Below are 23,471 nucleotides of genomic sequence, written 5' to 3' on the forward strand. Positions count from 1 at the left end.
GGGGGGGGGGGGGGGGGGGAATTACACCAATAAATTTCCATCCTGAAACCCACCATCAAAGCATAAGTTACCTTCATCTGGCACTGGGGATGTCGGTGCTGTTGACAGAGGAGCAGTGGTTGCTGGAGAAATCAGCGAGCAGCAAAACCTGACCTTGTAGTTGTAGCAGAATGGCATGGTCTGATCCGTGTGTGAGCATTTCAACCCCACGTCCTTGTTACAAGTGATTGCCTGGCCCAACTCCTCCCAATGGTGTGTTCGGGTATTTGTCCGCACGGCAGTCGATGTTTTCCACCAAGAATCCCGGTGCGCAGACAACTTTCCCTGAGGCTATGACCTTCTGGTACGACTCCTCGTCGCCATCGTTGTCGGCGTCCGGAGAATGTTCGCTGTACCACTCAGACCAGCTTCCTGAGCAGGGCACTTGACTCACGCTCGTCGTCGCTGTTGGCTGCTGCACGGTGGCACCTTCAACCGGAGCGCCCACCGTGGTCGAACGTCCCTTGGGCGGTTGCATTGGAGCCACGTCGGGCACAGCTGTGCTCGAGCCGACGATGGGTGGCTCGGTTGGGAGCGGCGGTACGGCGGTGGTGGTGGTGGTGGCGTTGTTCACGTCGATGGGAGTTATCCCACACTCCACGGAGTCTTCCACCTCCCCGAGTTGCAAGCAAGTTTTGGTGGTCGCGCAGTACTGATCGGGGTCTAATTCTCTTGATATGAAGGCGCCCAGCTCGTACAGTTGTTCGTGGTAACAGCATCCATCTGGATATAAAATATTAGTGAGCGTTATGGGGTCGGGGGGGGGGGGTTGTAATAACTGGCTTTTGAGCAATTGATTGCTCATTCCACTGCTAACACACTGCTGGGTGGACAGAGGCGAGGGGGGGTTTGAGAAACCTTCACCATATTTTCAACTTCTGCGCTGGGAGATTGAATCAAACTGGCAGCCTCTGGATTGCAAGCCCAGTATGCCAAGCATTACGCCGCAGCAGTACACCAATGTTGGTTTAATCGCACTGGTTATGCAATTCATTCGAGGGTGGCTACGTATTATGAAAGAGATCGCAATAATATCAGCTAATGACACGTATGCAAAAAGGTGATTTTGAGACAACAAAAGGTGACCATAGCCTCGGTCTTCCCATCGTGCCTGGGCATGTCACAGGCCATCTTAAAGAAAAGGTTCCCCCCTGTCCCTGACATGAAGGAATGGCTGTCCTTGGGTACCTGGTATTTCGCAAAGCAGCTCAGCATTGTCGCATGTGCTGCAGTCACACAGAGAAGACACACAACAAGGGCAATTATACAGGCACATGCCGTTGTATTTATAAAATAATGTTCAAAGTGAATGTGATACTGGAGAGAACGAGCACTCAAGCAGAGCACATGGATGGCCGTCGGTGTCCAGTGGAAGAGGTTCAGTAATTCCGCACAAACCGATGGCTTTTCAATCACCAGTGCGCATACTCATGCCGTCTGCTGCTGCATGCAGCTTAAATTATCACGCAAGCAATGTTCCAACCGAATATTTCAGTTTATCTTTTGTGTTGCAATTGCCGCGATTGGGGATTTACCTTGTGACCTACGTTGTAACAGGACTGTAAATTATCATAATATAAACTATCTACATAAATAAAGATATTTAACCTGTATGTATCAAAAACCTCTAGTGTACTTTCCGACAAGGTAGGAAGCTGAAATGTGCTACCCAGTAAACTTTTATGACACAAATAGCAGGAGAAACAATCTGAATATTCGAGATTTTTATTATTTTAAGGCCCCCAAATTTCTATTTTAAGCACTCAATAAACATGTTTGTTCGTGTCATTCAGCAGAAACCATTCAAAATATAACATTGCGGGTTTTTTTCTTTTGATAAAACGTTAAACAGCAATAAAATTCTATCTTTTATTGTTTTTGAGACATTTCGGATTCAAGTGGTTTTGAATGAAAAAATAACACATGTTATGATGTTCAAATCTGAATAATTCCAAAACGGTAAAAGATAGGAGCTTCCCCTCATAGAATATAAAGTTCATTTTTTTGTGTTCTTTCTAATAAAAAAAAGAGCGTAATCTTTAAATTGAGCGATTTCTGATGGGTACGTCTTTAAATATAAGAAGTTGAATCAAGTTGTCAACACATTTGTGTTTTTTTTGCGGAAAATACCTAATTTTTTTAGTAGGTGTTAGTGTCTGATCGTAGATAAAAATTGTAAAAAAAAACATCAGGTTCATTTTTATATTTATTGAAAACTTGTGTCTGGCGAAGACAGGCTTAATGAACTAATTCTAATATAAACAATGATAATTATTTTTTCTTATTTTACCAGGTAAGGCTCACTGTACCTATTCAGCTCTTTTTCTTAGAAGCCACCTTGCCCACAAGTGAGAGCCCAACAAAGTGGCTTATCACGTGTCAATATATATCAGCCAAATCCTCTAAATGCGTGTTCCTTAATGTGGAGGGAAAAACCGGAGGACCCCGGGGAAAAATCAACGTGACCACGAGGAGAGAGACACGCAAACTCCAAATATAAAAGCGTCAGGGTCGGGATCGAACCCACGACCTCCTGCATAACAGGCGAGGCAGTCAACATCTCCTAGCCACCGTGCTAACCCATCGCACCACGGCAGCATCCGTGCATTCGGGACAGACGAAACATGTCAAATGGACGCGATGTTGATCCTTGAGCACGCGGTGTCAATGTGGGTGAAAGCAGAGGGATCTCACCAGATTTGGCAAGTCTTGACGATGTGGATCTGCTGCCTGGCCAGGATGACGTCATCCTCAACAAAGCAGCTGCAGTTGGTTTTTGGCACGCAGTATTGCGCGTCTGGCGGGCAGTGCGGGTAGCAGCCTGCAGCAAGAATAGCGGTGAATCGTCATCCCTACGGCTCGCACCAACACCAGGACTACCGTCACTACTAAGACCAAGGGGCCATCCATAAATGACGTCACGCGATTTTGGACGATTTTTGACCCCCCTACCCCCTTGTCACACGGCGTCACAAAAAGTCAGACCCCCCCCCCTCAAATATGACGTTACAAAGTTCTGCATTCTGATGTTGTAGGAGTGTTGTTATAACAATTCTATATTTATTTAAAGTTGCGCATTTTTATGTGACATCACATTTCTCAAACCCCCCCCCCGTCACACATCGTGACGTCATTTATGGACGGCCCCATAGCTCGCACCAACACCAGGACTACCGTCACTACTAAGACTAACACCAACCGCCATTCACCACTAGTGGCGGTTACATCACCACGGCACTTGTGCCATGCTAAGGGGCCATCCATAAATGACGTCACGCACCTGGGGGGGGGGGTCAGACATTTGTGACGATGTGTGACGGGGGGGGGTTAGAAATATGACGTCACGTCAAAATGCGCAACTTAATTAAATAGACTTTTTAAGCAATGTTTTCTCCTACAACATCAGAGTGCAGCATCACATTAAATACGCACTACAATGACAATAGTTTAAAGCGATTTGAAGCATGTTTTATTTTTGTGGGGGGTGGGGGGGCAGAGCTTTGTGACGTCATATTTGAGGGGGGGTCTGACTTTTTGTGACGCCGTGTGACTAAGGTGGGGGGGGGGGGGGGGTGTTAAAAAAAATCGTCCAAAATCGCGCGACGTCATTTATGGATGGCCCCAAAGTGCACTTTGAGGTCACGTGAAGTGGCGAAGGCCCACTGGCAGGAGGTCACGGAACAGACCCAGGTGCCACGGGTTGAATGACTGGGATGAGTGGCAGATGCACCAACTGTGCTTCCCACTGCGCCACTGTTCTGCGTTTTAGCTGCTTGTTGTTGTGAGCGTCGCTCCTCTGCCCTCCTTTATTTCTGGAGGACGACTGCCGCCAACTCCCCAAGGAGCGTCCTTCTCGCGCCTCCCACAGGGGCCGATCTTGACACTGCTGCTGCTGTTGTTGTTTTCCTCGCACTTTCTGTTTATAGGTGGCGTCGTGTCGCCACTTTCGAAGGGTTTAGCCAGAGATCAATCTATTTAATTTTTGGTCCGTGTTTTAGGCAACTGAGAAAATGGGAGACGTCTTCTGGCGTTGCTTGGCACAAAGGGCAGCAGTTTGGGTCGTTTGGGTCGATTCGATTTTGGTAATCGGCGAGCATGGAGCAGTGACCTGCCGCTGCTCGTACCAGTTGTCGGTAAGTCCAATCAGCTCCACATCCTTCGGCTCCACATGAGTCCATCTTTTCTCTAGCCTGTGCCATGCCCGTTTAGTCCCATATATCTGGCCAAACAGATGCTCCTTGGGCATGTGGTGGCTTAGCATGCAGGCTACATAACCCAGCTAACGCAGCCAACCACTAACACCACCACTACCGCTATTAACATTGGCAACCAATGCCATCAGTACTGGCACCACCACTGCCACCACAACTATCACAATAATGGAGCGTTTTGTAAGGTTGCACTCAGGGTCAGCAGATCAGAGGAGGTGGACAAACGTATGCATTCAGAGGATGTTGATACTGACGATGACGATGATGACGACGATGACAATGATGACGACAAGAACGATTATTATGATGCTAATGAGTTGATAGTGATGATGCAGTCAAAACAAACCTTCGATGGGAGGCAGGGAACCTTGGTTCAGTTTCTGGAGGTGGCTGCAGGTGCTGGGAAGGGAACTGCATGGATTGCAGTGCCACGTGCATTCCGATTCCTCGTTGTAGAAGTCGCAGAAGACGGCTGAAGGTGGGGGGGGGGGGGTGCGTCGCGCGGAGGGGAGAGGGATTAACAGAGGTAACATCATAAGAAACTCATCATTGGCATCGATCTCCGCGATGCCTGAAGGGTTGCACCACTAGCTCGGCACGACATCCAACGTTTCTCACCGCGCGCTAGGGGTTTCTTCAGGAATTTCATCTGCTAGAGAAGCTCGTAGCGCGCGAAGCAAAATGTCGGGAAAATCGTCCGGAGCAAAACGTGGAACGACCCGAAAAACACACCGTCAGGCTATGTGTGTGTGTGTGTGTTTGTTGAACTTCTTTCCCACCGTACGTAGCCAATCGTGCTAATCGGTGGTGTGGACTATACGGTAGACACCCTCTTAACGACGGCATTTGGTTCAACAAAACCGGTCATTAAGTGATTTGGTCGTTAAGCGAGTATAGTAAATACAGGCAAGTCCCCGGGTTACGGAAGGGGTAGGTTCCTGAGCAATATCCACAATCCGAATTTTCCGTATGTCAGAAACTGAACCATTTTCCCCGAAAATCACGATGAAATCCCACATCCGGAAATAGTTGTGCCTCCCCTACGGTTTGCACTCAGTGCTGTATCGTGCTGTTGTCCGTTTTCTATCACTACCCATGTCGTATCGCAGTACATACGCTCTGCACTTCTTATGATTCTTTCATTTGATCGAATATCTACCCTAACACTGCCCATAATTAAACTAATGGAACATAAACTGTATCCAATTGTTGATTTTAATATTCATTGTTAACAGAAAGCAGTCACTTCCGAATGTTTACCGTGCATTTGGCTAGACCTAGACTTCACATACAAAAAGACAAAGATCCCCCAGTATCGCCTTAACAGACTTCTAGGGCAAGTGCTGAGTCGCTGAGAGCAGAGTTGCTGTGTGCAGAGTGTCTGAGTGCGGAGTCTCTGTGTGCGAAGTCTCTGTGTGTGGAGTCGCTGTGTGCAGAGTCTCTGAGTGTGGAGTCGCTGTGTGCAGAGTCGCTGTGTGTGGAGTCGGTGAGTGCGGAGTCGCTGAATGTAGAGTCTCTGTGTGTGAAGTCGCTGAGTGCAGAGTCGCTGTGTGCAGAGTCGCTGAGTGTGAAGTCGCTGAGGGTGAAGTCGCTGAGTGCAGAGTCACTGTGTGCAGAGTCGCTGAGTGCGGAGTCGCTGTGTGTAGAGTCTGTGTGTGAAGTCGCTGAGTGTGGAGTCGCTGTGTGCAGAGTCGCTGAGTGTGAAGACGCTGTTTGCGGAGTCTCTGAGTGTGGAGTCGCTGTGTGCAGAGTCGCTGTGTGCAGAGTTTCTGAGTGCGGAGTCGCTGTGTGCAGAGTCGCTGAGTGTGAAGACACTGAGTGTGGAGTCGCTGTGTGCGGAGTCGCTGAGTGCGGAGTCGCTGAATGCGAAGTCTCTGAGTGCAGAGTCGCTGAGTGCGGAGTCGCTGAGTGCGGAGTCGCTGTGTGCGGAGTCGCTGTGTGTGGAGTCGCTGTGTGCAGAGTTGCTGTGTGTGGAGTCGCTGAGTGTGGAGTCGCTGTGTGCAGAGTCGCTGAGTGTGAAGACGCTGTTTGCGGAGTCTCTGAGTGTGGAGTCGCTGTGTGCAGAGTCGCTGTGTGCAGAGTCTCTGAGTGCGGAGTCGCTGTGTGCAGAGTCGCTGAGTGTGAAGACGCTGAGTGTGGAGTCGCTGTGTGCAGAGTCGCTGAGTGTGAAGACGCTGAGTGTGGAGTCGCTGTGTGCGGAGTCGCTGAGTGCGGAGTCTCTGAGTGTGGAGTCTTTGAGTGCAGAGTCTCTGAGTGTGGAGTCTCTGAGTGCGGAGTCTCTGAATGCGAAGTCTCTGAGTGCAGAGTCGCTGAGTGCGGAGTCGCTGAGTGTGGAGTCGCTGTGTGCAGAGTGTCTGAGTGCGGAGTCGCTGTGTGTGGAGTCTCTGAGTGCAGAGTCGCTGAGTGCGGAATCGCTGAGTGTGGAGTCGCTGTGTGCGGAGTCGCTGTGTGCAGAGTCTCTGAGTGTGGAGTCGCTGTGTGCAGAGACGCTGTGTGCAGAGTCTCTGAGTGCGGAGTCGCTGTGTGCAGAGTCGCTGAGTGTGAAGAAGCTGAGTGCAGAGTCTCTGAGTGCGGAGTCTCTGAGTACGGAGTCTCTGAATGCGAAGTCTCTGAGTGCAGAGTCGCTGAGTGCGGAGTCGCTGAGTGTGGAGTCGCTGTGTGCAGAGTCGCTGTGTGTGAAGACGCTGAGTGTGGAGTCGCTGTGTGCGGAGTCGCTGAGTGCGGAGTCTCTGAGTGCGGAGTCTCTGAATGCGAAGTCTCTGAGTGCAGAGTCGCTGAGTGCGGAGTCGCTGAGTGTGGAGTCGCTGTGTGCAGAGTCGCTGTGTGTGGAGTCGCTGAGTGTGGAGTCGCTGTGTGCAGAGTCGCTGAGTGTGAAGACGCTGTTTGCGGAGTCTCTGAGTGTGGAGTCGCTGTGTGCAGAGTCGCTGTGTGCAGAGTCGCTGAGTGTGAAGACGCTGAGTGTGGAGTCGCTGTGTGCGGAGTCGCTGAGTGCGGAGTCTCTGAGTGCGGAGTCGCTGAATGCGAAGTCTCTGAGTGCGGAGTCGCTGAGTGCGGAGTCGCTGAGTGCGGAGTCGCTGTGTGCGGAGTCGCTGTGTGCGGAGTCGCTGTGTGCAGAGTCGCTGTGTGTGGAGTCGCTGAGTGTGGAGTCGCTGTGTGCAGAGTCGCTGAGTGTGAAGACGCTGAGTGTGGAGTCGCTGTGTGCAGAGTCGCTGAGTGTGAAGACGCTGAGTGTGGAGTCGCTGTGTGCGGAGTCGCTGAGTGCGGAGTCGCTGAGTGCGGAGTCTCTGAGTGCGGAGTCTCTGAATGCGAAGTCTCTGAGTGCAGAGTCGCTGAGTGCGGAGTCGCTGAGTGTGGAGTCGCTGTGTGCAGAGTGTCTGAGTGCGGAGTCGCTGTGTGTGGAGTCTCTGAGTGCAGAGTCGCTGAGTGCGGAATCGCTGAGTGTGGAGTCGCTGTGTGCGGAATCGCTGTGTGCAGAGTCTCTGAGTGTGGAGTCGCTGTGTGCAGAGTCGCTGTGTGCAGAGTCTCTGAGTGCGGAGTCGCTGTGTGCAGAGTCGCTGAGTGTGAAGAAGCTGAGTGTGGAGTCTCTGAGTGTGGAGTCTTTGAGTGCAGAGTCTCTGAGTGCGGAGTCTCTGAGTGCGGAGTCTCTGAATGCGAAGTCTCTGAGTGCCGAGTCGCTGAGTGCGGAGTCGCTGAGTGTGGAGTCGCTGTGTGCAGAGTCGCTGTGTGTGAAGACGCTGAGTGTGGAGTCGCTGTGTGCGGAGTCGCTGAGTGCGGAGTCTCTGAGTGCGGAGTCTCTGAATGCGAAGTCTCTGAGTGCAGAGTCGCTGAGTGCGGAGTCGCTGAGTGTGGAGTCGCTGTGTGCTGAGTGTCTGAGTGTGGAGTCGCTGTGTGCAGAGTCGCTGTGTGCGGAGTCGCTGTGTGTGGAGTCGCTGTGTGCAGAGTCTCTGAGTGCGGAGTCTCTGAGTGCGGAGTCTCTGAGTGCGGAGTCTCTGAGTGCGGAGTCTCTGAATGCGAAGTCTCTGAGTGCAGAGTCGCTGAGTGCGGAGTCGCTGAGTGTGGAGTCGCTGTGTGCTGAGTGTCTGAGTGTGGAGTCGCTGTGTGCAGAGTCGCTGTGTGCGGAGTCGCTGTGTGTGGAGTCGCTGTGTGCAGAGTCTCTGAGTGCGGAGTCTCTGAGTGCGGAGTCTCTGAGTGCGGAGTCTCCGAATGCGAAGTCTCTGAGTGCAGAGTCGCTGAGTGCGGAGTCGCTGAGTGTGGAGTCGCTGTGTGCTGAGTGTCTGAGTGTGGAGTCGCTGTGTGCAGAGTCGCTGTGTGCGGAGTCGCTGTGTGTGGAGTCGCTGTGTGCAGAGTCTCTGAGTGCGGAGTCGCTGAATGCGAAGTCTCTGAGTGCAGAGTCGCTGAGTGCGGAGTCGCTGAGTGCGGAGTCGCTGTGTGCGGAGTCGCTGTGTGTGGAGTCGCTGTGTGCAGAGTCGCTGTGTGTGGAGTCGCTGTGTGCAGAGTCGCCGTGTGCGGAGTCTCTGAGTGCGGAGTCCCTGTGTGCAGAGTCGCTGTGTGTGGAGTCGCTGTGTGCAGAGTCGCTGTGTGTGGAGTCGCTGTGTGTGGAGTCGCTGTGTGCAGAGTCGTTGAGTGTGAAGACGCTGAGTGTGGAGTCGCTGTGTGCAGAGTCGCTGAGTGCAGAGTCTCTGTGTGTAGAGTCGCTGAGTGCAAAGTCGCTGAGTGCAGAGTTGCTGAGTGCGGAGACGCTGAGTGCGGAGTCGCTGTGTGCAGAGTCGCTGAGTGCGGAGACGCTGAGTGCGGAGACGCTGTGTGCAGAGTCGCTGTGTGTGGAGTCGCTGAGTGTGGAGTCGCTGTGTGCAGAGTCGCTGAGTGTGAAGACGCTGAGTGTGGAGTCGCTGTGTGCAGAGTCGCTGAGTGTGAAGACGCTGAGTGTGGAGTCGCTGTGTGCGGAGTCGCTGAGTGCGGAGTCGCTGAGTGCGGAGTCTCTGAGTGCGGAGTCTCTGAATGCGAAGTCTCTGAGTGCAGAGTCGCTGAGTGCGGAGTCGCTGAGTGTGGAGTCGCTGTGTGCAGAGTGTCTGAGTGCGGAGTCGCTGTGTGTGGAGTCTCTGAGTGCAGAGTCGCTGAGTGCGGAATCGCTGAGTGTGGAGTCGCTGTGTGCGGAATCGCTGTGTGCAGAGTCTCTGAGTGTGGAGTCGCTGTGTGCAGAGTCGTTGAGTGTGAAGACGCTGAGTGTGAAGACGCTGAGTGTGGAGTCGCTGTGTGCGGAGTCGCTGAGTGCGGAGTCTCTGAGTGCGGAGTCGCTGAATGCGAAGTCTCTGAGTGCGGAGTCGCTGAGTGCGGAGTCGCTGAGTGCGGAGTCGCTGTGTGCGGAGTCGCTGTGTGCGGAGTCGCTGTGTGCAGAGTCGCTGTGTGTGGAGTCGCTGAGTGTGGAGTCGCTGTGTGCAGAGTCGCTGAGTGTGAAGACGCTGAGTGTGGAGTCGCTGTGTGCAGAGTCGCTGAGTGTGAAGACGCTGAGTGTGGAGTCGCTGTGTGCGGAGTCGCTGAGTGCGGAGTCGCTGAGTGCGGAGTCTCTGAGTGCGGAGTCTCTGAATGCGAAGTCTCTGAGTGCAGAGTCGCTGAGTGCGGAGTCGCTGAGTGTGGAGTCGCTGTGTGCAGAGTGTCTGAGTGCGGAGTCGCTGTGTGTGGAGTCTCTGAGTGCAGAGTCGCTGAGTGCGGAATCGCTGAGTGTGGAGTCGCTGTGTGCGGAATCGCTGTGTGCAGAGTCTCTGAGTGTGGAGTCGCTGTGTGCAGAGTCGCTGTGTGCAGAGTCTCTGAGTGCGGAGTCGCTGTGTGCAGAGTCGCTGAGTGTGAAGAAGCTGAGTGTGGAGTCTCTGAGTGTGGAGTCTTTGAGTGCAGAGTCTCTGAGTGCGGAGTCTCTGAGTGCGGAGTCTCTGAATGCGAAGTCTCTGAGTGCCGAGTCGCTGAGTGCGGAGTCGCTGAGTGTGGAGTCGCTGTGTGCAGAGTCGCTGTGTGTGAAGACGCTGAGTGTGGAGTCGCTGTGTGCGGAGTCGCTGAGTGCGGAGTCTCTGAGTGCGGAGTCTCTGAATGCGAAGTCTCTGAGTGCAGAGTCGCTGAGTGCGGAGTCGCTGAGTGTGGAGTCGCTGTGTGCTGAGTGTCTGAGTGTGGAGTCGCTGTGTGCAGAGTCGCTGTGTGCGGAGTCGCTGTGTGTGGAGTCGCTGTGTGCAGAGTCTCTGAGTGCGGAGTCTCTGAGTGCGGAGTCTCTGAGTGCGGAGTCTCTGAGTGCGGAGTCTCTGAATGCGAAGTCTCTGAGTGCAGAGTCGCTGAGTGCGGAGTCGCTGAGTGTGGAGTCGCTGTGTGCTGAGTGTCTGAGTGTGGAGTCGCTGTGTGCAGAGTCGCTGTGTGCGGAGTCGCTGTGTGTGGAGTCGCTGTGTGCAGAGTCTCTGAGTGCGGAGTCTCTGAGTGCGGAGTCTCTGAGTGCGGAGTCTCCGAATGCGAAGTCTCTGAGTGCAGAGTCGCTGAGTGCGGAGTCGCTGAGTGTGGAGTCGCTGTGTGCTGAGTGTCTGAGTGTGGAGTCGCTGTGTGCAGAGTCGCTGTGTGCGGAGTCGCTGTGTGTGGAGTCGCTGTGTGCAGAGTCTCTGAGTGCGGAGTCGCTGAATGCGAAGTCTCTGAGTGCAGAGTCGCTGAGTGCGGAGTCGCTGAGTGCGGAGTCGCTGTGTGCGGAGTCGCTGTGTGTGGAGTCGCTGTGTGCAGAGTCGCTGTGTGTGGAGTCGCTGTGTGCAGAGTCGCCGTGTGCGGAGTCTCTGAGTGCGGAGTCCCTGTGTGCAGAGTCGCTGTGTGTGGAGTCGCTGTGTGCAGAGTCGCTGTGTGTGGAGTCGCTGTGTGTGGAGTCGCTGTGTGCAGAGTCGTTGAGTGTGAAGACGCTGAGTGTGGAGTCGCTGTGTGCAGAGTCGCTGAGTGCAGAGTCTCTGTGTGTAGAGTCGCTGAGTGCAAAGTCGCTGAGTGCAGAGTTGCTGAGTGCGGAGACGCTGAGTGCGGAGTCGCTGTGTGCAGAGTCGCTGAGTGCGGAGACGCTGAGTGCGGAGACGCTGAGTGCAGAGTCGCTGAGTGTGGAACCGCTGATAGCAGAGCTGCTGAGTGCAAGATAGGTGGGGTGCAGAATAGACAAGAGCGGGGAGAAGTCAAGTGTATGTGACCGTAAAGAAAAGAGATATAGGAGTGCCTACAACTGGCGCGAGACAGCAGAAATAAAGTGTAAGCAGGTGACTTATTACTCCGTGTCGGTGTGAGGATTTTTTAAAGACACTAGACTATATAGCAGTGTACACTACACTACTATACACTACACTACTATATACTACACTGCTATCCACTAAACTACTATATACTACACTATACACAACACTACTATCTACTACACTATACACAACACTACTATATGCTACACATTTGGCTCTATGGAGGCCCGTGGTTAAGTGATTAGTCGTGAACAGGGGTGCTCGTTAAGAGGGGTTCTAATCTCCTGTGAAAACACATGCGGTGATTTTTTTAAATGGTCGCTGTCATCGTGGCCATCATCATCATTATCATCCTCGCTTCGGCAACCCAAAGCCCCCGGTCGGTCAGTCCGCATTTGCTGGGAAGTCGCTCCCTCTCACACGAACCGTCGTGTCGGGACAATGGCGCCGTGGGAGATGCGCTGAGCGGCTGAGCAAACCGTTCATTGCCCGAGGCCGAGCGGCCGGGTTTGAGGAGCAAAGAGGACAAACGAGCAGGCCGGTGAGTGGAGCGACCGTGACCACCTACCGCCCCCCCCCCCTCCCCCTGTCACATGCATTCCACTCACGGCAGCGGTCGGGAGTCCTCCACTTGATGCACACGCCGGCCTCGTTGCAGACCTGGGCGTACGCAGCCACCGCAGTGCAGAAGCACTCGCAGTCGCTGCCATCGCATGCGCACGAGTCGTGAATGCACGCCTCCAGGAACGGCGCATGGTCCACCTGGGTCAGGACAAGGGGAGCGAGGTGATATTGGAAATCCGCGATCAGTCGCCGACAGAAAGACAAGGGAGAGGCGCAGCCACGTCGGGTGTCGAGGACGTCCACAAAACAACAACAACCGCCGTTCACCACTAAGTGGCGGTGACGTCACCACGTCAGGTGAAGAAACGGGACTCTCCGGAAGACAGCGCTGTCTTCCGGACAGTCCTGTTTCTTCACCTGAGGAAGGCTACTTGTGTTGTGGCCAAAACGTCGTGAGAATTTATTCTGTTATTATTTTTTAATTATTATTTTATCTCCATTCTACGTGACTTTACCGAAAGAACCCAGAAGATGAATCCCTGCAGTCACGAAAGCTTTAAATCGAAATATAATTGTGGCTGTGTCGGGTGGTGGCGGATTTAACGACACATTTATATTCACACGATCTAGCCCAAAAAAAACCATATAGTTGTATGGTGCACACTACCATGGCCACGGGGAAACCACAGACAAGCAGGAAGGCAGCCAGAACCAGTGTCAACAATTGCCTAAGCTCTGTGGTCATATATTTGGGTGTCTATTTATATCATTGACCCCTCCACTTGCTCCTCATGCCTTCTCATCGTGGACCATCGACGACCCACGGGTAGTGGGTCGTGGCATGAGCTGAAGACGTCACTGGCGAGGACGTAACACTGGCGCAGCGCCCACGCTTGGCGGTGCGGATTCTGCTGGCAAGGCTCCGCCGCCTCTGTCATGGCGGCGCAGCTCTCCTTTATCCTCCAACTGTTGCCGAACGCCAGCACGGACGCGGCCGTGGAGCCGTCGGCCGCTGTCAAGTCGTCGCTGTCGCGCCCATTGTAGTTGCCGCAGAGGCCGCACAGGGTGCTCTGGGGTGGGGTGTGGGGGGGGTCGGGAGCGGGGTGGCACCGAGCCGTGAGCGAAACGAAGCCGAGAGTTTACGACTCCCGGGCAGCCCAAAGGGGGTGACCCCCTCGGATTCGCGAGAGAAACTGTATCAACTTGAACTCGTTTGATCCTAATCTAATGATTATAATTATCCGGTGGCTTCCGGTGGGGAGGGAGGGTGCAGATTTTCATAAATGTCGGAAAATCACCAAACATCATAATTTAAAATAACCTCATTTTGGGCATTCTTGTATGACATAACTTTTTTTAGGTGTTGCCGTATGTTTTCAGCGTTTACTATCGTAGTGTAGTAGTATAGTAGTTTAGCATAATAGTGTAGTAGTAGTATAGCAGCATACTAAAGTAGTATAGTAGTGTAGTAGTAATGTAGTAGTATAATAGTGTAGCAGTATACTATAGTAGTGTGATGGGACTTTGTAGGATGAACGTTGAGAGATTTATAAGGGGCACGGGATGACCAATAAGGTCTGAATTGGTCTGTAATAAGGTAGGGCACTAATAAGGTGTTGACAGGTATGAATCTAAGATCGGCAGTTCATGCGCATGTGGAGGAGTAAAGTACGCAGCTCCGATCTCTTCCGGGACATCTCGCCGGTGTAGGACTTTCTAGAACTCCCCTCTAAGAGGCCGTTCCGTCGGCATGGTTATAAGCAACCATTTGCAGTGCTCCACAATTCTCTTTGTCCCTAACACCTCTCTTTGTCCGGGCAGTTGGCTCGGCAGTTGAGCGAGTGGCTCGCAATCGAAAGATTGCAAATCTCTGGTTGGGAGGTGACAACTCGGCCTCCATAATCCGTCTGGGATCTATATGCTGATTAAGACTCTTTGGGGAAGTCTGAATAATCATTTGAGTAGGATAAAAGTGTGGGTTTTTTTATTTAAAAAATACAGTGAGGGAAAATAGTATATGATCCCCTGCTGATGTTGTACGTTTGCCCACTGACAAAGAAATGATCAGTCTATAATTTAAAAGTTAGGTTTATTTGAACAGTGAGAGACAGAATAACAACACCAAAATCCAGAAAAACGCATGTCAAAAATGTTATAAATTGATTTGCATTTTAATGAGGGAAATAAGTATTTGACCCCTCTGCAAAACATGACTTAGTACTTGGTGGCAAAACCCTTGTTGGCAATCACAGAGGTCAGACGTTTCTTGTAGTTGGCCACCAGGTTTGCACACATCTCCGGAGGGATTATGTCCCACTCCTCCTTGCAGATCTTCTCCAAGTCATTAAGGTTTCGAGGCTGACGTTTGGCAACTCGAACCTTCAGCTCCCTCCACAGATTTTCTATGGGATTAAGGTCTGGAGACTGGCTTATAATCTCTCGCTCACCTCCATCTAACAATAATAAGCGGAATAATTAGTATTATTCTACACGCACAGGTTTCGCTCTCCCCGTTGAAAAGACAGAACAACTCGGACACGCGATTAATAGTAGACGAGTGGGAAAGGAAGTAGGAAAATGATCCCGGTGCCAACAGCTGCCCAAGCCCTACGGACCTCGATGTGTTAATGTTTTTCAGCTAATTATTAAGTGCTTATACACATATACACAAAGACAACCCATGTGCCCGAGAGGGCAACAACAACAACACCACTACCCCATGCAGATCGAAACAGATGGCTATTAATCCACATGCTCCACTGCCAACTCTTGGCGAGCCAGGGTGTGGATCCTCCTCAACGCCGCATCCTAGGGGAAGGGATATTCGCAACATCTGTGTGGTGATCCGCCAAACCCTCGCTGCTGCCTCCACGGAGCTTGATCACACCGCGGGGGAGGCAGCCACGTCCAGCAGCAGCATAGCAACCACCGTCCATTTCTATCTCCTGTACATTGCACCACCTTGGCTTTGGCCCTGACCGTGTACTTGGAGTCGACCTGTGACGAAGATGCTTGTGCGCTGGTCCCACGTGACCATGACGCCACCACCACCTCCAGCACCATCACCACCAACCACCACCAAAATCACCACCAACACCACCACCGCGACGCTGACCTTGTACTTGGAGTCGACCTTGACGAAGATGCTCGTGCGCCGGTCCCACATGACCATGATGCCGATGCCGGTCTGCACGATGCGGTAGAGCCCCACCGAGTGGATGGTCAGGTCATCCACCATCGCCGGGATCTCTCCGGCCACGGGCACCACCATCACCTCCCCGGCCACCATGTGAACCTCCACGTTGTAATCCTGTAGTGGACGAGGAAGGGAGAGAGGGAGGGAGAAGACGGAGGGAGGTGAGGGGGGGGGGGTTACAGAGGGAGGTGAGGGGAGGGAAAGTTTGAAGAGGGAGGGAGACGACAGAAAGAGCCCAGTGGCCAAGCACATTCGGCATGGACCCTGATGCCAGGGAATAAACTAAACTGGCGATGGGGGTGAGGGAACCTGTCGTCTAAACTTCCTGGACCTCCCCTGGCCCGTGGATACCGCGAACTTTTGCACTCCCTCGTTTGCACACTCAATTGCTATGCTAAGAACAAAGAGCCAGCGAAGACTTACTCTTTGGTTCTATTCGGTAAAGTCACGTAGGTAAAAAATAAAACAACAAAAATCACGACGTTTCGCCACAACACAAGCGGCCTTCATCACAAGCGGCCTTCATCAGGTGATGAAGGCCGCTTGTTTTGTGGCCGAAACGTCGTGATTTTTGTTGTTTTGTTTTTTACCTACGTGACTTTACCGAATAGAACCAAAGAGTATGGATCCTTGCAGTCACGAAAGCTTCAAATCTAGAACAGCATAGACTTATCGAAGAAACCAATCGACTCGCGCGTACACCGAGACGCGCAAGCTCATCAACTCGCAGCGCTTGGAAAGCTCGCGCTTAACCCAGCCCGCGTCGCAGCGCGGTCAGCCAGCCATTGGAGTGGCTCTTGACTTCACCTTGATGTAGAAGCGGATCGCCTTGGAGCAGCTCGAGTCCACAGCGCTGCAGCCCTTGCCGGTGATGATCTGAAAGTTGCCCTCGGCTGTGGAGCAGTAGTCCTGGTCGGCACAAAGCGAGCGCAATTAGGTGATCCATCCATCCAATCGTCGTGCATCCCTCCGTTCGTCCATAGGTAAATCCGTCCATTATGTGCGATCATTCTCCCCCACCCAGTTGTGGCGCTGCCTGCTGTAAAGTGTATAGTGTACTATACACTATACAGTAAACATTACTATACACCACTATACGCTACACTACACACTATACTATACACTACACTATACACCACTATACACTACACTACACACTATACTAGACACTACACTATACACTACACTATACACTACACTATACACTACACTATACACTACACTATACATTACTATACACCACTATACACTACACTATACACTACATACTACACTATACAGTAAACATTACTCTACACTACTATACACTACACTACACACTACACTATACACTACTATACACTACTATACACTACACTACTATACACTACTATACACCACTACACTATACACTACCTTATACTACCACTACACACTGCCTTATACTATTATACACTACACAAGTATACTACACTACATACTACACTATATACTACACTATACACTACTGTACTACACTGCTATACACTACACTACTATACTACACTTTACACTATACACTACACTACATACTACACTTTACACTATGTACTACACTACACTATATACTATACTACATACTACACTTTACACTATGTACTACACTACACTATATACTACACTACATACTACACTTTACACTACATACTACACTACACTATATACTACACTACACTATATACTACACTACTATACACTACACTATACACTCCACTACTAAACACTACACTACTATACACTACACTTAACACTGCTATACACTGCACCACTGTACTACATATTCTTGGTTCTTTCGGTAAAGTCACGTAGAAGGGAAATAATAAAATAATAAAAGTATAAAATAATAAAATTCTCACGACGTTTCGACTGCAACACAAGCAATCATCATCAGGTGTCAAAACCACAGCAAGAAAATTTGAAAGAAAAAACGCCACTTTTTTCAAATTTTCTTGCTGTGGGTTTCACACCTGTTGATTATTGCTTGTGTTGCAGTCGAAACGTCGTGAGAATTGTACTATTTTATAGTTTTATTGTTGTATTGTTTCCCTTCTATGTGACTTTACCGAAAGAACCAAGAATATGAATCCCTGCAGTCACGAAAGCTTTAAATAAATTTTTTACTATACTACACTTTAGACTATGTACTACACTACACTATATACTACACTACATACTACACTTTGGACTGTGTACTACACTACACTATATACTACACTACATACTACACTTTACACTGTGTACTACACTACACTATATACTACACTACTATACACTACACTATATACTACACTTTACACTATGTACTACACTACACTATATACTACACTAAATACTACACTACACTATATACTACACTACTATACACTACACTACTATACACTACACTACTAAACACTACACTATACACTCACTACTATACACTACTAAACACTAGACTACTATTCACTACACTTAACACTGCTATACAATACACTACTATACTACACTTTACACTATGTACTACACTATATACTACACTACTATAGACTACACGATACACTACACTACTATACACTACACTACTAAACACTACATTACTATACACTACACTAAACACTACTATACACTACACCACCATACTACACTTTACGCTATGTACTACACTACACTATATACTACACTGCTATACACTACACTATATACTACACTACTATACACTACACTACTATACACTACACCACTATACACGACACTACTATACACTACACTATACACTACTAAACACTACACTACTATACACTACACTACACTAAACACTACTATACACTACACTATACACTACTATACACTACACCACTATACTACACTTTACACTATGTAATACACTACACTATACACTACACTACTATACACTACACTACTAAACACTACTATACACTACACCACTATACGCTACACTATACACTACTATACGCTACACCACTATACTACATTTCTTTTGAACTGCTTGTTGTGTTTAGTTTGTTGTCCTTACCCCGCACCTCCGATTAGCACGGTTGGCTAAGTACGGTGCGAAAGAAGTTCAACACACATGTAGAAATGTCGATGTTTGTAAGTCCCGACCAAAAACCAGTTTCCTCTCATGCACTTTGATCCTCTGGCTCTTCTTCTGCCCTTCACACCCCCCCCCCCCCCCCGGTTCATGCTTATTCTTCTTTGTGCGTGGCACCTCGAGATTTTATCGTGAAAGGCGCCTGATAGTCACAAATTATTGTTACGGATTCATTATGAATTAATGAATTCACTCGCCCGACGTCAGTCCGTGGCGTGCGTGAGCAAGGCGCGTCCGTTCTGGTGCCCACCTGCACGATGCTGGAGTCGCAGTTTCCGTCGAAGACGAACCTCTTGCCGTCGAAGGTGATGTAGTGGCCGTCCCCGTACATGCGGCACGTGCCAGGGCGCTCGGCCGAGTTGCAGCTCCACGCGCCGCTGCCGCTCGTGCTGCACCCGCGCACGCGCGCGACGTCTCAAAGGGAGGGGGCGGCGAGCCCTTCAAACCCCTTAGCCCAATATTTTCTCTCGGAATAACAACATTTTTTATATCCCAACGGGTATTTGGTCAAGTCTAAGGAGACTCAAAAGTAGGTGGCTTCCGCGCCACCCGGATATGACGTCACAGGCCGGTCCCGGCTGCTTTCACAATGTCACGGATGCGCTCCTGGAAAACCCCGTCCTCGCAAATCGGATACCTTTAATTCTCCCATAAATGGCAGAAACAGTAGACGCGTCGCTTGCCCGTGTGTATTTTTCCTCCTTATCAGCCACATTCAACGGGGTTTAAACGGTACAAAATTCACCAACGCACTTAATAATTATACAAAAGCTCGCTGCGCCAAAATGACACTGGAAACTGGACCATGTCCAAACGTGCTCGGAGTCTTGTCGGAAGACGCGCCGTAATTCAAGTTTCTGCGTCCTAAACCTATGCAGGTGAAGAAATGCTGTTGTCTTTCCCCCCCCCTCCCCCACACAAAGCGGTAGCCATCTTAACGCGCAGCCACCAGGCTCGGGACAGCCGCGCCGCGCTAAGCCCCCACTTGCTCACCACACGTTGCAGTCCACCTTGATTGTATCCCCCTTGCTATAGACAATGCCGTGGTGCCGGCACGGGCAATCCTCCGCGGGATACAGTTGCCGTTGTCGTCTGGGATGAATCCATCCCCGCATGGGCAGTCCGATTCGCACGGCGGCTAAGACGGAGGCCGAGAAGTGGGGCAAACAACAGAGGAAGAGTAAGAAGGCGGGGATTCGCCTTTCGCTCCGAGCCATCCATCGCGCAATGCCTGTGCTACTAGTCTGGCCAAGAGGGCATCGAAGAAGGTCGCTTTTTCCTCTCCATGTCAAAGTCCGTCTTTAACGCCGAGCAATTATCACTGTCGCACGAAGGACACTTTTCGGCTAAGGTTTTCCCCTGCTGATGTCGTGGCTGTAGTGGAGTGCCCAGTGACTGCCTCACTGCTGCAGCAGAGAGAATTCGGAGTGAATCAAGTTGTCACGGGGGGCGATCGATGCTCCAGCACTCACCGATTCACTCCAGTCAGCTCCTGATTGCTCACCGGCAGTCAGTCGCCTGCTGGTCGCTCTTCTATCGCTACTACTACCGTGGTTACTCGTTCCCGTGAGCTTCACTCGCCCGTGTTGAGGACTCTATCTCTACTGGACACTAACCGTTTCGTCCCGTCCATACTGTGTTCAACCACCACCATCACACAGGTCAAAAAGCTTGTGCCCTGAAGCATACGATTATCACTGTTGCTAAGCACAGACCAAATAGCTTAAAAGCCAGTAAAGGACATTTGCTAAAGTCTGAATTCATATCCCACGGTTTAATACTTTATGTCCCCATGCTCAATGCATGACATGGGCAAAAGACAAAGCTACCCGAGTGGCATGGAACAGGTAGTAAGCCACTTTGGTCTGCGCTATTTCTAAAGAAGAGTAGCAAAGCGACGCTAACTTTATCCTCTTAAGCCCTCTTGTCGTGGCCAGCAGCCCTCAGACATTGGCTATTTAACTGCTGAATCATATTGCTGATGCTGCTACTGCTGCTGCTGCGATCATACAAGAGAGCATAGAACAGAACCCTCTGAGTGGTGGGTGAAAGCCAACCCCGTGGGCTGTGTCTAAGGGGGGGTCGAGTGTACTCACGCAGGGCAAGTTGATGGTCTGGCAGGTCCTCTCGCAGGCCTTCGTGTGGCTCCTGCCTCTCAGGGCGCTGCCATCGACCAGGAGTTGGAGGGCATTTTCGACCTCTGCCCAATGACATTTCACCATGGAGGACGTCAAATACAAAATATCCCGTGCCGCCATTCGCGAAAAGAGTAGCAGGCCAATGCGCACGCTGGGCACGTCAAAAACACAAATTTGCCAATTTCGAACACAAAAAAATTGACCGCAAATTACTCGATTAGCATCACAACGACAACAGCCGCTATTTGCCACTAAGTGGCGGTGACATCACCATGGCGCTTGTGCCAGGCTATGTGCACGTTAAGGCCATCATGTGAGGTGTGTTGAACGCTACCCGCCGGCAGGAGGCCATGGGACAGACCCTCCTGGCACCATGAGAAACGGTGCGATTGCCAAAGGTGTTCGTGATTTAATTCTGTTCGTTGAGATGGGCCGAGGTTGCCCGGGAGGGAGGTAATTCTACTGTTGAGCGGTGCGAGGGAAGAAGCGGACAGAGAAGTGGACGTGACCTGCAGTGTGGTGAGTGGGTGGGTGGCTGAGTTGGGTGGTGAGTGTGGGGAGAGCGGCAGTGTGGCGGTTAGCGTGCTGCGCTATGGACCCGGCGACCCGAGTTTGATTCCCGCTCACGACCAATAACGCTGGTGAATATCTGAATCGGTCCTGGGCCTCTCCTAGGTCGACTCAGCTGTGCTGGCCTTGCTGACAGTACTTACCCAACAACAGCACATTAAGGCTATGTGGGGGGATTTTTTGTCTTTGAATTAGTAAGCGAGCGAACGAGTTGGTTGAGTGAGTGAGTGAGAAAGTTAACAAGTGAGCGAGTGAGTTGTGAGCCGTGGTGGTGGTGGTTGATGCGGTCTTTGAGGGCAGGCAAACTTACGGAGGGGGCTTTCACGTCGCATTCTTCCGCCTGCGGTCACGCGGGGATACAGGGAGCGCCAGACATCGGTGAGAACCTCGCGTGGTGGCAGTGTGGTCAATGGTATCGTTTGTGGTGTTGGTGGTGGGGGGGGGGATTGGCGCTGCAGGACTCACCGAGCATGGTGATGGGGTTTTCGCACCTGAGAACTCCGTACTCGCAAGCACTGCCAAGGAGACACATCAACATGGCGTGGTTAAAGCTCTCATGTGTACTAATTCACCCCCCCCCCTCCCCTCCCTGGGAAAGTGACATGACCCGGCTAGAAAAAAAAGCCAGAAATCGATTATTTCAATTGTTGGTAAGGACAATCCTTAGAGCAAGCCAAGGCACGTGCAAATGGCGCGGCGATGTCGCGTCATTTGCACGTGTTATTTATTGAATGTCACGCCGCCACAAAGGCATCATTTGCCCAGGCCCCTGGCCCTGCTTGGCAGATGTTTCAGCTATAGCTCGGCACTTGCTAACGGCCAGTGGGGGGAAAAAAATCCCACCTATACCGCGAAGGGTCACTCTGCTCTGGCTCGGCTCAGATGCGGCAGTGGAAAAGGCCCATGAAGGCGACCATTCATACCAGGCTAGATCGCCGACCCAGTAGAATTTCCCAGGCGGGACAATGTCGTGACCTGTGTAGCATGGGCACTCGATGCCCGGAACACACTCTCCCTCGTGGTCCATGAAAGTCCCCTCTGCACACACGCAGCCTGTGGGTTACAGAGAGAGGGAGAAGGTCAGAGGAGGAGGGCCAGAGAGCGGTGCCAATGTAGAGGCTCAGTTTCAGTTTCTTTATTTTGGTATAGCCCTGTGAGCCATTCGGCTCTTGAATCGGGTGCAACCACAACAAACAAAAAAACAAAAACACGAACAAGAAAAACATCTTAAAGTGACTATGTGTGACTGTGCAAACAGAAAATCCATGAAAAAAACAGCAAAAATATTCCTGAGAAAAGCACCGTACACCAACGCTGTGTGCAAAAAATCCCAGTGGGATGCAAGTCAAACAACAACAACAACAACCACAAGACAACTTAGATTAAGGCCATCAGTCTAACTCCGTACTACAACAAAAACAAACATGTCCAAACCCAAAAACTTTTCGAAATCACGAAAAATAAAGCCATAATTGCAACGTAACAGTGATCATAGGGACTATGACCGGATTTTTACAATAAACTACATAAATAACATGTAACACCAAATCCTAGAGCCATAGCTGGCTGCATGAGTTACTCCACAACAACAGAAGCATCAGTCGGAGTATCAAATTTTTCAATGCACCTTTAAGATCAGCACGCTAAATCAAAATACAGAAAATACTTTGCTGCGTCATTGGGAGCGAAAACATTTTATTTCATTTTACGCCAATGAATAGCAGTGGCAGCTAGGGGTGTACAACTCCTCTAGAGCAGTTTTGAGAGAAGATCTCATTGGTATCGATTCAAGTTGCAGTTTATTGGCAATAGCATTCCAGACCCTGGGGGCATCAATAGCAAAGGCCCTTCCTCCAGTTTTTGTACGGCAATAGGGAATTTGAAGCTGGTATATGAGCGAAGACCTGAGGCCAAATTTGTTCTTTGAAACAGAGAGGAGATCCAGAAGCTAGTCTGCGGATTTTTTTGTAAGTACATCGTGAATAATTAAGATCTGGTGCACAAGCCGTCGAACATTAAGAGATGTTACGTTTGACCCAATGTAGATATCACAGTGGTGAGACCTATATGAGCAGTTCAATGTAAATCTTAAGGCCGAGTGACAAATTGAGTCAAGCGTCTTCAGTACAGTACTTGGGGCTGATTTATACACGATGTCACAGTAGTCAAGTAGAGGCAGTATGGTAGCGTTTATCAATTTCAAACGGAACATTGGGGGGAAGCAGTGCTTGTGTCGATACAGAAAATCTAATTTTAAACAATGGAGCGAGTTTGTGAAATCCGACCCACGGCAACCACCCCCCCCCCTCTGGCCCACCCAACTACCCAGCAGTGTCAATGAGTTAAGTCTGTCGGGCAGGTTACAAAGCAGTGGATAAACGAGCATAATATGAATGTGATGATAATATAGGACCC

The 23,471-nt window shown here is 50.6% G+C and overlaps 1 protein-coding gene across 1 annotated transcript; it reads right to left on the reverse strand.

The window, feature by feature from the left end:
* Window positions 1-23,387, reverse strand: LOC142923133 (mucin-2-like). The gene is made up of 13 exons (XM_076064076.1): window positions 21,980-23,387; window positions 21,522-21,571; window positions 21,367-21,396; window positions 20,445-20,548; window positions 19,342-19,486; window positions 18,599-18,737; window positions 16,047-16,148; window positions 15,159-15,353; window positions 12,088-13,113; window positions 4,597-4,722; window positions 2,734-2,860; window positions 1,228-1,265; window positions 1-762 (listed from the first exon to the last, which is right to left on the reverse strand). The coding sequence occupies exons 5-9, from the start codon at window positions 19,461-19,463 to the stop codon at window positions 12,805-12,807; spliced, it is 867 nt and encodes a 288-aa protein (XP_075920191.1). The 5' UTR covers window positions 19,464-19,486; window positions 20,445-20,548; window positions 21,367-21,396; window positions 21,522-21,571; window positions 21,980-23,387; the 3' UTR covers window positions 1-762; window positions 1,228-1,265; window positions 2,734-2,860; window positions 4,597-4,722; window positions 12,088-12,804.
* Between the last annotated feature and the right edge of the window lie 84 nt (window positions 23,388-23,471).

The sequence above is a fragment of the Petromyzon marinus genome, unplaced genomic scaffold (genome assembly GCF_048934315.1).
Source record: "Petromyzon marinus isolate PM22_M1 ecotype Great Lakes invasive population unplaced genomic scaffold, UKy_Petmar_22M1.pri1.0 PM_Scaffold_3, whole genome shotgun sequence".
Lineage (NCBI taxonomy): Eukaryota > Metazoa > Chordata > Hyperoartia > Petromyzontiformes > Petromyzontidae > Petromyzon > Petromyzon marinus.